Raw genomic sequence first — 13,751 nt, forward strand, 5'->3', positions numbered from 1 at the left:
CCCAGCCACAAAAAGAGCCCTCTTCTGGGTCATTTCGGGGAATTTTCACTCAAAATGTGAACTGCAGATGGTGGCAAAGTTTAGCAATATTAGTCTGACATCTTCACCTGGATACTCAGTACATCTTTCTACCTAAAGGATCATCCGTTGGCAGGATTTAATCACATTAGCCAGTGTGTGAAGGTACCTTGCAAACAAGAGCGCTACTGAAGTCTGCATAGTGCGGCACCATCATCAATTAGGTGAGGAAACCGGGCCCTCCACGGTAGGCAGACTCGCCTAGTATCACACAGCTAGTTTAAGGCTGACTTCTGCAGCAGAACCCAGCTTCCCCAGCTTCCCCAAACCCGAGGTCCTCTGAAAAGCTCACAGTCTCCCAAGAGAGTTCTGACGAAAACCAAACTTCACCAAGTCTCGCGCCACCGGGACTCGGGGGCGGGGTGGAGAGCACGAAGTATCGCGAGATGACGGCGTTTTCCCGCGAAGGAGAAGCGCGCGTTTTTCTCTGGCTGGACATCTGGCTGGGAGACTGGGACCGGCAAGCGGCTGGGAGGTTTTATCGCGCGGCGTTGCAGGCGCTGTGAGGAGGGCACCCGGTTCCGGAGTGTGTGTCCAGCAATGCCGGCGCAGCGCCCCGCCAGCAGCGGCGGTGAGTGAGGAGAACCTGCCTCCCGGAGCGGGCGGCGGCGTCCGGGGCGGGGGTGCGGGAGCAGCATGGAGAGACTGCCGCCGAGCTTTTGAGGGGAGAGGCGACCCCGGGCAGAGACTGAGGAGGAAAGGAGGGTTACCTTTTCTGTGGGGAGTGAGTGGGGGACACCCGGAACTGCGCATATTTGCATGGTATAGGAAATTTGACACAGGGGAGCTGCGTTTTCCCAAACATCTCCATTTGTAAACTGGGGTCCAGGCAACTTGTTGACATAGTGAAGGCTTAGGATGTCTTCTGAGAGGTGATACTGGCGTCCCCCTGGGTCTTCATGGTTTGCCGCAAATGCACCTGGGAAAGGGAGGAAGGTTGTTTACTCGGAAGTTGAGTAACTGGTCATTTTTTAAAGCTGCAATTTAAAAGCCTTGTCCCCTCCTAGGGTCCGTAGCTCCAGATATGGTTGAACAGCCGGAGACTGCCGTGATTACCCCAGCCATGGTAGAGGAGGAAGAACAGCTTGAAGCTGCTGGGCTAGAGAGAGAGAGGAAGATGCTAGAAAAGGTAAAATAGGCATCAAGTTCATCGTCGGGGGTGTGGTTTGTGTGCTTAAGTTTACTAGTCTGGTTTTTCATCAGCTTTAAAACGGGCTTCCTTATTTATCTCTGTTTACCGATGCTATTTTTGAGAAACCTTTGCATGAGCTTTGAATGAGGCTTCTATCAGATATAGTCTTGGTCTATAAAGTGGCCTCATTTCTCTTAAGTGAGCATTTCAAATTGATTGTTTAGCTATTATAATTCTTCCAAAGTCGGTAGTGAATTATTTTTAGTGAATTCTTTCAGTGCTGTTTTCCACCTAAGTGATCAACTTGTTTTTTGCTTTCTTTTCCATTTCTTGGACTATTGCTGAGTAAGATCCTTTAGGTTAAAATGTGATGTACTTTTTCAACGAATAGTTAATTATCCTTGTGGTTTTCTGGTACAGAGTATTTTGTAGGTTACTAAAAGCAGTTTTTAACCTCTTGAAAAACTTCAGTTTTTAAGTATATTTTATTCCAGTACTGTCCCACCCTGTTGCTTTATTATTACATATGCAAGAAGACTGACACCTACTACATCTTATGTGCTGCCTACTAAGTGATTTTCTTGTAATAATTTATTTAACCCTCCCAGTATTATGGTTATTGAGGTACTTTTGATATCTCCACTTACATATGATGAAACTGAGGCAATTGGGGGTCAGGTCACACACTAGTGAACTCAAGTTTGGCTGTCTCCAGAGTTCTTGTCCTTAACACTAAACCTCTCTGAGGACATTAATATTGAATTAACTCCATGTAATTACAAAACTACTCAAATTGGGGAATAATGCACTCCAAAGGCAAGTAATGAATTAGTTAGTCCCTGCTATTTTATATCAACAATAATGATAATTTTGTTAGCATTTTTGATACCTCATGATTATTTATTGTGAGTCAGTCACTGTTCTGAATGCTGTACATGTATTTTACTCATTGAATCCTCAGTAGTATCAAGTAGATACCATTAAACTCATTATGATTACTATTATTAAACTTACTAGTTTAATTACTAGTATAAACTATTGCTTTTATTAAAATAGTCTATAAACTAGGTTCTATTTTCATTCCACTTTACAGATGAGGAAACTGAGGCACCTAGAGGTTGCCTGGGGTCCCTCAGCTAGAGATGGTAATGTAGGCCATGTGGTTCCAGAATTCACACTTTTTAACCACCTTGCTGTACTTTCACTCCAGGATATAATAGTTCCATTATTACTGATCATCTGTAGTTGACCATAATCCGGTAAGGTAGTATGTTAACAAATTTTAATAGAATTGGGAGGTCAACCTTGAACCACCTTTACTCATTCTATGAATTCCTACAGTACTTTGTTAGACAGTATTATTATCCTTACTTACTTGATTCTTTCTCACTTTGTTTCTTGAGGGCACATCACATTGTTTTGTTTTTGTAGGCTGTGCACCTGGCAAATAGTAGGCTATAGTAAATGTCTATTGAATTTCTAACTAAGGTAAAAGAATATTTTATAATATATTACCTAACATATATGATTATATAAATAAAATAAATATACTTACTAGCCATTGTAACAAGGTGAATTGTAAAGGATGAATCCAGGGGCATGGTCCAGAGTAGAATCAACTCCAGAGATCGTAAGCGATAAACCCTTAATTTTGAGTAGTGTAGTTCACTTTTATAACCCATGAAGATTGTTGGTTAAGGAAATGCTATTTGAAGAAAGATATGAGGTGTAATAAGAATACATTTCAAGAATGCATGAGTTCAAGTGAAGAAAGATTATTTTCACATTTAAAAAAGGTCTATCAGGGAATTCCCTGGTGGTCCAGTGGTTAGGACTCCAGGCTTTCACTGCTGTGGGCCCAGGTTCTTTCCCTGGTCGGGGAACTAAGATCCCACAAGCGGTGCGGTGCGGTGTGGCCAAAAAAAAAATTTTAAATAAATAAATTTAAAAGGTCCGTCAAAATTTATAGTACCATAAGTATTTGCTGATTAAACTAGGGGTCAAAATAACTTCTACTTTCAGTGAAATTTTTAAGCTCTTGAACATTTTGCAATCCTAAAGTTTTTTGGAATTGTTACTCTTGAGGGATAGGTATGGTACAACTAGCTTTTCTTTAGCAGTTATGCATCATAGAACTTAAAATAGCAATTTTTAATCCATTTTTCAGTACTTCCATGAATAAAGCTCTTTTCAATCCTATTAGTGCGGGGTGTAACTTGCTAAAAACCTAGTAGGATTGTGGTTCATTGTTATTATGTATCTTTTTATGTACAGGTATTGAAAGAATTTGATTACTTTTTGCCCTTGACACTTACAAATTATTCCCTCAGTGACTGTAGAGAAAATTCTAAGAATAAGTCTCTCTTACATGTCTTTGGAGCCAAAAAATTCAGTACACAAAAGTAATGATTCCTTTTCTTTTGGGAGAATTCAGTATTTATGGGCATATATTTAGAAGTACTTAAGAGAGGAAGAGCTAGCTTAAGTTCTTAATGAGAAGCATTTACTTTGCTTTAGGAGATTTGAAGGTTTGTGAAGATCCTGGAGAATGATTTTGACATTCATTTGCTACAGTTATTTTCTTTGACTTTTCACCTGCATTTCCTTTTGAAAGAAGTCATTGTTAGTCTAGAATACTTGAGAGTAGCTTTAACTTCTGTGTACGTGGGGGAAGGGGAATGGTAAGAGTTGTGAGGGTTCTTGGAAAGGTAAAAAAGGAAAACAGTTCATATTGTGTAACCTGAAATAGAACTCCCTCCGCAAAATAAAGAAATAAATAAAACTGGGGTTTGGGAGAGGTAATGGGGTAGACAGTGGAGAATTTATGCTCTTGGTGGCCACTGGCATACTCTCTCACTCTCTCATCAAGAGATGCTTCCCGCCAGGCACTCAGTATTGAATACTTTCCACAGATGAAGCTACAATTTACTTTAATATTAACAAATAACAAAATTAAGTCAAGAGAGAGTAATGATAGATGAGAAGATTTACTACAGAATTATTTTGAAATACAGAAGACTGGGTTTAAAGGTTAACCATTGGCATATTCTAATTATATTATAAATTATTGTTCCATGATGGCACCTTAAAAGTTTTAATTACTTTAAAGATGTATGCTGATTTATTCTGAACAGGACTTAAGGCAGCAGATAAATTAAGCACTAAGTATTTTAACTAAAATAAAGTTAAATTTAAGAATTCATTTTTATAAAGTTTTAAGTAATTTCATCTCATTTATAATATCCATTTCATTCAGTGACTGACTATTGTAATCATAGTAGTACGTTGGTAATAGTAAAAGAAAGGCTGTCCTAAAAGAACTGAAAATAGAGTTTTATGAGACGTCAACAGATTATCTGCACGGGTAAGACTATGGATGATTTTTTAAAGATTTTTTATTTTCTTGTAATGCACATGTATTTCATTAAATTTATTCTTAGGTATCTTATTGTCACTGCTTTTGTAATAGAAAATAAATTTATTTTGAAAGAAAATTTAGATGACATAACATCTGGGAAATATAAGTTAATATATACTGGTGTCTGATTTATAAGGTCAAGCCTTAACACTAAATTAAATTTACCTCACACACACACACTCTCAGGAGTGGAATTGCTGGTTAGTAAGATTTGCATGTATTCAACTCTTACTTGACTTCAGCCCACTTAATGCTTTTCTTTTGAGTTCAGATTACAGTATTTGGTTGGCAAATTATGAACTGGATTTGGCCTTATGTCTGTTTTAGTGGAACACAACTTTTGTTTACATGTTGTCTATAACTGCTCGAAGGCAGATTTGAGTATTTGCAATACAAACCATATCATGCTGAAATATTTAAATATTTGCCCTTTGCCCTTTTACAGAAAATGTTTGTGGACCGTTGAACTATACTATTTATTTGTTGCTTTTGTTTTCTCTCTTGTGCCCTCTGTTATTGTTCTGTTAAAATGTTTAACTTTTATTATGAATTGAGAGGGTTCCTCCTCAGCCACTAGACTGTTGTGTACTCTTACAAATCAATAAATAAATGGTGTGTAAAAGTAATATGGAAAGCAGAGGTTTGTAAATGGAAGGCGTACAGAGGTGAAAGATAAAGGTAAGAGTATGAGAGTAGAAAGCTAAAAGGTAAGGGCAAAGCTTGGGCAACACAATACTGAGGAGGAAAGAGGCTTGTAAGAAATAAACAGTAGATTTAGCACGTTTAAATATTTTGACAATATAGTTTTTAAATTCTAAAACTAGATGTTCTGATTCCTAGCCAATGAGACTATCTTTTAATTCCATTGCTCCTTCAAATTAAACTGGTGTATAAAATTTTTCTTTTCTAAAATGATTTGGTTTTGTAAAAACTTAAATTCAACTTGAATTAAATATTTGCTTTCTCACTTGAATTTCAAATATTTTGAAAATGGACCTTCAATTCTGTAGATGCCAATAACCATATATTCAGTATCTGAAATTTCAGTATTGGTAGCCAAGCTATACTTTGCCGGATTGCCTGTTGAACCCCTGAATCATATTTTTTTTAGCTATTCTAGGTTTTTGTTTGGAAGATAACCATTTTTAGTAAGTGAATTTAATATCATAAAAATATTTTTCATGAATTACAGGAAATATATTAAACCTAAAGAGCAGTTGTTTAGTCATCTTTGTTACACCTTATGCAAAAAAAATCCGTGTATGTCAGGAAACCGTTAATAATTATGGAAACTTTCTCTTTGGATAGGCTCGCATGTCTTGGGATAGAGAGTCCATGGACATTCGATATCGTAGACTTCAGCATTTGCTTGAAAAAAGCAATATTTACTCCAAATTTTTATTGACTAAAATGGAACAGCAGCAGTTAGAGGTATGTATATGTGATTGATTATAGCTAATAGCTTAAATTTTTAAAATAAGCTTTATTGAGATATAAATTATATACAATAAATTGCACACATTTTAAGAGTTAGATGAGTTTTGACCTGTGTAACCACCGGCACAGTCAAGATATAGAACATTTCCATTATCCCAAGAAGTTTTCTTCTCTCAGTGGTCTCTGCTTCTGGCCCCGGACAACCACTGGTTTCTGTTTTCTGCCACTATAAATTACTATTGTTTTTTCTAGAATATTATATAAATGGAATCATATGATAAGCACTCTTTTGGTGTCTTGCTTCTTTAGCTCAGCATATTTTTAAGATTCACTTACATGTATTAATTTAGTAGATCATTTTTATTCCTAAGAAGCATTCCATTGTATGAATATACCAACATTTTTTAAAAATTATGAATACTGTATTAATTAAATGAACAAGGATTAAGAACTAGGACATTCTAAATATTTTTGCACCTACATTTCTGCTTCTCTTTCCCATCTCCTTGCCTCGTTTACCATCCTAACACAGAGGTAATTACCATCATGAATTTTGTATTTATCATTTCTCTGCTTAAAAAAATAGTTTAACATATATCACATATGTATATATCCATAAACAGTGTATATTTTTGGTCTTGCTTATTTTGAGCCTTATAAGAATGGTATCATACTATATGTAGTTCTTCTGTAGTTTGCTTTTGTCATTCAAGATGTGTTTAATTCAAGAGTAACTGCTTCTAAGCAGACTTTAGAACAAAACTCCTGTTTTTAGTTCCAACTTCATCCTCACTGTGCTGCCTGCCAATCCCTGAGCTGTTGGAGTTTCCTCAATATAAATTGCTTTACTCCAACATTTATTTTTTTATTCACCTGTTAACTGATTTTTATCCTGTCCAGTGATATTTTTTGGATGCCAGAAATTGTGAATTTTATGTTGCTCAGTCTCCTTTTCTAAAAATTGCTTTATTGAAATATAACTGATATACACAAAACTGTACATTTTAAAAATGTATACCCATGAAGCCACCACAACCAAGGTAATGAACATAACCATTAATTCCAAAAAATTCTTCCTGTCCCCCCATTTTTAATGAGATACAGTTGACATGTAACATTATATTAGTTTCAGGTGTACAGTGTAATGATTCAATATTTGTATATATTGCAAAATGATCACAGTAAGTCTAGTTAACATTGTCACTGTACACAGTTAAAAAAAAATTTTTCCCTTGTGATGGGAACTTTTAAGATTTATTCTCTTAACAACTTTCAAATATGCAATAAGTATTATTAATTACGGTCACCATGCTGTATAGTACATCCCCATCCATGACTTGTTTATTTTATAACAGGAAATTTAGACCTTTTGACCTCCCCCCCTCACCCCCCCACCCCCCAACCACCTGTCTGTTCTCTGAATCTGTGAGCCTTTTTTTTTTTTAAGATTCCACATGTAAGTGAAATCATGTAGTATTTGTTTTTCTCTCTTATTTCACTTAGCATAATGCCCTCAAGGTCCATCCATATTGTCGCAAATAGCAAGATCACATTCTTTTTTTTATAGCTGAATTCTGCCCCTTTTATTTAATTTTCTCCCATCCCTCACTTCCTGTCTTCATCACCAGATAGCCACTGATCTGCTTTCTGTTATTATAGATTTGTTTGCATTTTCTGTTGGTGTTAGGTTCTTTTAGCTTTTATATCTGAAAAAGTCTTCATCTACCTTTATTTTTGAAAGATTTTCTACTGGGTGAAGAATTTATTTTTCTTTAGTGCTTCCCCCCACCCGCTTGCAGTATTTTAATGATGTTTCACTGCTTTCTAGCTTACATTGTTTCTAACAAAGCCAAAGTCCTTATGATGGCCTACAAGACTATAAGCAGTCTGGTTGCCTCCCTCAACTCCCATACCTTTCAGACCTTGTTCTAGGTGTGTTTCCGGCCTTTAGGCCTTTGCACTGGCTGTTTTCTACTTGGAACCCTCTTCTCAATAGATATCTGCCTGGCTTACTTCATCGTCATCTTCAAGCTTTGGCTTACATGTTTTCTCAATGAGACCTGCCCTGACAACCTTAAATAAAGTTACCTGGCACCTCCATCCTTACACTCCTGATCCCCTTTACCTTGATCTTTTCTTCGCATGGCATTTATCATCTAAGACACTGTATAATTTATTTATAGTCCATTAGAAGTATGAAGATTTAAAAACTTGGGCAAGTGTCAGTACTACAATAAATCCTTTTGTCCCCATCATTCACATTTAACAGTTGTCAATCAAGATTTCGCTACATTTGCTAAATTCTCTTTTTCCTTTGTTGAAGCCCTTTTTAACCCTTCGTTTGGTAAAATGAAACAGAAAAACAAAATACCAAGCTTAATGACTCACTGTAAGGTAAATACTCTTTTAAACACCTCTTGGAAATGGTTTGAATCGTTTTCTGTCCTGCTTTTAAAGCTTTGTTAGGAGGCTTATGGAACAGCTTTTTTAGTCCAAGAATAACTTGGTCCCTCTTCTGAATGTTCTTGAAGCCCCATACATTAAGAGGCCCTTCAGCTTTGGCTGACGGGAATGTGAACTGTTCCTGAGCCCTTGTGAGCACAGGGATTGTTCTACCTGCTTTCTAGTTGCTCTTTTCCTGGCCGTCATTTTCTTACACTCACACACTGATCAGTACTCAGCCTGAGGATGCCACTACAGATCTTCAGAGCCTCTTTTGTATGCAACTGTCTCCTCTCTGATACTTGACCTTGGTTTGCTAGCTCCTCTGAGTTTTGCACTCTGTCTTTTCAACTCAGGGAGACTGTTGAGCTCTATTTGGGTTCTCCCTCCATTATTTGCACTTGGAAGTTGCCTCCAGGCAGTAAGCTGGGCAATCAGAAGATTCACGTGGTTCGTGACAGTGTTCACTGTTCTTTGCTGCGTGTTGCTGAAAACCACTGATATATTTTATCTAGATTTTAGTTGCTTAAGGCAGGAGGGTAAATCTGTTCTCTGTTACTCCATAAAGGCTTGAAGCGCAAGTTCTTGTTTTTTAATTTTTATATACAGTTTCTTCATTGCGAACTTAAGTTATTTGAGATGTGTGTTTCATACTTTGCATTTTCCACTTTTGACACTAAGAAAAAATTATCTTACAGGAACAGAAGAAGAAAGAGAAATTGGAGAGAAAAAAGGAATCTTTAAAAGTTACTAAGGTAATAAATAGTAAGCTAGAATATTTTGTATATGTTACCTTAGATATCGAAGACATTCTCTTGTGTTCTTTTGACTACTGATCATCTATTTAATTTTAATCTTTATCTGCTAACCTATCTTTGTTGGTTGCATAGAAATATGTAAAATCTGTTTCTCAGTATTTTATTTATTTATTTATTTATTTAGGTTTTTTTTGTCTCAGTATTTTAGATATATGGGAGGAGAGCTAAACTATGACCTTTTTAGTTTCTTATTCTGTGGACTATATTTCATAATAGCAAAATTTCACTTTCTTATCTGGGGGAAAATCTGCAAATATTTTATACCTCAAGGCATTTTATAAGTCGCCAGCTCTTTTGGAGCATGTAATGCTTACTCTTCTTCATGCTTCTAACCTCATCATGTCAACTTGGAGCCATAAGAATAATCTAAATTTGTATCTTGTACATAGCTGTAGCAGTGGAACCAAAATTGGAACATATGACATACATGGTAATAGCATTTCAGATAGAGCATTCATTTAGGGATAGCCTGAATTTTAGATGTGATCTTTTTGGGGACTATGTTTTAACATGAGGCTGTTTAATGCCATATTGATAGTGATTGTACAAACAACACTTGTGTTAGTGAAAAGAGAAATAATAAAGGTAACGTTTATTGAGTACTTACTATGTGCCGGGTATTGTTCTAAGCTTTACATGTTTTTACTTAACTCTCAAAGCAGCTCTGTTAGGTAGAGATACTGTTATTATCTACATTTTATGTATAAAGAAGCTGATGCAAGGAGATAAAGCACAGTTCATCCTCATTATTTATAGATCCCATACTTGCCACTTAGCCTATTTGCTAAAATTTGTCGCCTGTGTTTTTGTGGTCGTTCAGACATGTGTATATGCAGAATGGCAAAAAATTAAGAGTCTCCCAACATGCACATTCCCAGCTGAGGTCAAACAAAGCTATCTGCCTTATTTAAGTTGTCACAGTGTAAACAAGTGTCCTTTTGTGGTCTGTTTAATGCCATGATTTTTGCATTTTTGTGGTTTTGGTGGTTTTGCTGTTTAAAAGACTGTCACCCACATTGTGCTGAAGTGCTGTCTAGTGTTTCTATTGCAAGAAAGCTGTGATGTTCCTTATGGAGAAAATATGTGTGTTAGATAAGCTTCCTTCAGATGGGAGTTACAATGCTGTTGGCTTTGAGTTCAGTGTTAATCAGCATATGTTTTAAATGAGCTGTGTTTAAACAGCAACATACATAAAATAGGGTTATGCGTTGATCAGTTGATGAAGATGTGACCAGGGGCTTGCAGGAACCTAAACTTGTATTTCTTCTAGATGCACTGATTCAGTGTTCACTAGCTCAGTATTCACAGCGACTTTATAGAACACAACTATTGTGAATGAGAATTGACTAACTTTGAAGGTCACATATCTAATAAATAGTAATGCCAGGATTTGAACCTAGGATTAATTTCGGATTCCACACTTAATTTCTATACCAAACTGCCTTTGTTAGAAAATGTCAAAATGCCAATAGGAAAAATAGATAGGGTATCTTTAAGTCCAGTTACTTGATTCTTAGTGTGGTTATTGGTGATGTTAAAGTACATAGCAGATAACTCTGCAACAAAAGCAATTGTGGAAAACTGATGTTTGACTCAGTTGTGAATTCCAGGAGCTTATTTTGGGTTTTTGAAGAATGTACTTATAATTTTACTGGCTTAATCATTTACTCGGTACTCTTCAAACTGCCGATTTCAATCAGCCTTCACTTTCACCAAGCTAACTTTTTATATCAGGTTTTGGGTTTTTTTCCCTTTATTCTAAAGGTGTCAACCATTAAATTCTGCCTATTCCATTTCACTAGTCTCTTTTGGTATTTTCTTTTTTAATCCTTTAAATTTTTAACTTCATTTTTATATTTACCTTATTTCTTTGTCATTTTTATTTTTCATACATGTTGTCTACCTATTCTTTGCCAGCTCTCATTCTGAAACTTTGTTTTTGAACACTTCTTCCTTTCCCTTATCTCCTTTCACTAGTAATTTTTCAGTTGGTTTTCTCTTTTATTTCTACTGTCAGTTGTATTTAACTTATAAATTATACTGAAAATGAGTACTCCTTCCATATCATACCCAATGAGTATCTTCAGCATAAATATACAGTTAGAGAAGATGTACATGGTAATTTCAAAATAAAAATGCCTTCTTTGTTTAGTTTTGAAATGTCTCTTACATGGAAGAAAACTGAGGAAGGTAGAGTCTTTGGGAAAAAGTAGAGGGATATGGTTACGAACAAGTTATAGTAGGGAAATACAGAAAAAGATTACCTTTTGGTAAGCATATAATAGTGAAGAGTTGTGGATGTGGTTCAACTGCAAGGAAAGCTAACCTAATCAGTGCCTTTTAACATGTAATACCGTAGAAGTCTTTAGGAAAATAATACTCTAAATCCTTGTTTTGTAGGGTAAAAATTCCATTGAGGCAAGTGAGGAGAATGCAGGTAAATTTCCTTGTTCCAGTTTTGAAGACTATGTGTTTATATTTTTGTTTTAATTACTATAAAAAATAAAAATTTTTTTTATAGTTATGAGAAAGAAAAGAGGAAGAGAAGATGAATCATACAGTATTTCAGAGGTCATGTCAAAAGAGGTAAAAATAAAGGGGGAGGGACACATAAGATTCGATGTTGAGTAAAACCTATTGTGGGTTTTGAACCACCTTAAAGCTGTATTGATTACTGTTATTTACCTGGGTTTTCAGCCAGTTAAGTGTTTTAAGGAGGAAAATGGTACCATCTTCCTGTTTGTTAAAGGAGCATAAGCTTGGCCTAATCAGAAATTATTATAACTTCTTAGAACCTCAAAACTGTATCTTAAGAACTCTGTTCTTTGTTTGAAAACCATTAAGGAACTAAAATCATAAACTCATTTCTAAAGCCATTTCTTTTTTCACCTTCTCACTTATTACCTCATTAAATAGAAACTAATTAAAGAGTGTCCTCAGTTATGACAAACCCTAAATATTCCTTAAGCATAATTTAATGTATCACATTCTTAATATTAAAAACATTCTAACCTTAATTACCTACTCCATTTTTCTTTTACCTGAGATTCTAACTCTTTACATCTTCATAAGGTATAAAGTTTCACATACTTGTCTTTAGTCTAGGGATGTACTCTGATATTTTCCCTTTTTTCCCATTTAAAAATAATAGTTGAGACCCACTCACTTTATTATGGAACACACTCAGCCTGCAGTTTGAAAACACTATTAATGAGATTTATTGAAGTTTAGCTAATCACACGGCTGTTATTTTAATTCATCAAATGTTGGTGGCATATCTGCTATGGACAAACTTTGTTCTAAGTGGATAAGATAAATTAGTAAAGAAAGGTAATTATAATAGGAAAGAACCTTTTGTATTATAAGTTAGTCACTAAAGGGATGTTGCCTATAAGCTTAAATTATACATAATGGCCCATCTCTGGGAACCCTGCTTCCCAGGAATGAGCATTAAGCTAAAATACCTTTGTTTAGCTCACAGGAAACATCCTGACCAGGCCCACCTGTGAATGACTGCAGGGAGGAAGAAATTAACACATCCCCTCCAGAGGCTGATGGGAACCAGGAAATGTTTGACTTTACTCCACCACCACCACCCCCTTTTAGTATAAAAGGAGCCTGAATTCTAACTCAGGCAAGATGGTTCTTTGGGGCATGAGCCCACCATCTTCTCGGTTTGCTGGCTTTCCGAATAAAGTTGTTATTCCTTGCCCCAGCAACTCGTGTCTTTTGATTATTGGCCTGTCAAGCAGTGAGCAGTACAAGCTTAGACTCGGTAACATAATCACTGTCTTTGCCTTAGCCTATATCCAGTGAGAAAAATTTAGAAGGAAGTAGTCAAATATAATTGGATAATCGGAAAATGCTATTGAGCATATAAAGGGGCTCTTAACTCAAGCATGAGGTTCATAAAGGTTTCATCTAGGAAGTTGAGACTTGGATAAAAGTTAAATCATTTAGAGGTGGGGGTAGGTTAATAGGGAAATAGTAAGATATAGGGAAGATACTGGGGATGTGTTGTAGGAAGAGAAAATAACCTTTGACCAATGTCCAGAGGCAGGAAGTTCCTGGAAAGTTAAAAAAACTTAAAAGGAAATTATATTTGGCTCCAGTTTGTAAATAAGTGGTGAAGGATGAAGCTATAGAGGTAAGCAGTGTCAGGAGTTTAGGAGGTTTAATTTCTAAAAAGAATACTTAGTAGTTGGTATCGTTTTGAGTCATTCACAAATTGTTCTCCAAAAAGATTCAGCTTATCTAGCCATTTTAAAAGACAGCTCTTCTATCCGTTCTCTATATAAAATTTCTTCGGCCTTAGAATATGAATATCTATACTTACATAATACTTTACATATACACATGTATGTATGTATGTATGTGGTGTCATTCACTTACATGTTCTGTCATTTTCCTGTGTATCTCAAATTTG

At 35.8% G+C, this 13,751-nt stretch overlaps 1 protein-coding gene across 3 annotated transcripts in view; it reads left to right on the forward strand.

Moving 5' to 3' along the window:
• Positions 1-475: 475 nt before the first annotated feature.
• Positions 476-13,751, forward strand: part of HELLS (helicase, lymphoid specific) — a 40,786-nt gene continuing 27,510 nt past the window's right edge. For all 3 annotated transcript variants that reach the window (XR_003790546.1, XM_029201076.1, XM_029201075.1), the window contains exons 1-6: positions 476-649; positions 1,086-1,207; positions 5,937-6,059; positions 9,206-9,262; positions 11,726-11,762; positions 11,847-11,911. Coding sequence is in view for 2 of the 3 variants with exons in the window: in XM_029201076.1 (XP_029056909.1) it covers positions 619-649; positions 1,086-1,207; positions 5,937-6,059; positions 9,206-9,262; positions 11,726-11,762; positions 11,847-11,911 (435 nt within the window). In the remaining variant the exon portion in view is untranslated. The remainder of the gene's footprint in view (positions 650-1,085; positions 1,208-5,936; positions 6,060-9,205; positions 9,263-11,725; positions 11,763-11,846; positions 11,912-13,751) is intronic.

This window comes from Monodon monoceros, unplaced genomic scaffold (genome assembly GCF_005190385.1).
Source record: "Monodon monoceros isolate NGI ecotype Baffin Bay Population unplaced genomic scaffold, NGI_Narwhal_1 Super_Scaffold_4, whole genome shotgun sequence".
Lineage (NCBI taxonomy): Eukaryota > Metazoa > Chordata > Mammalia > Artiodactyla > Monodontidae > Monodon > Monodon monoceros.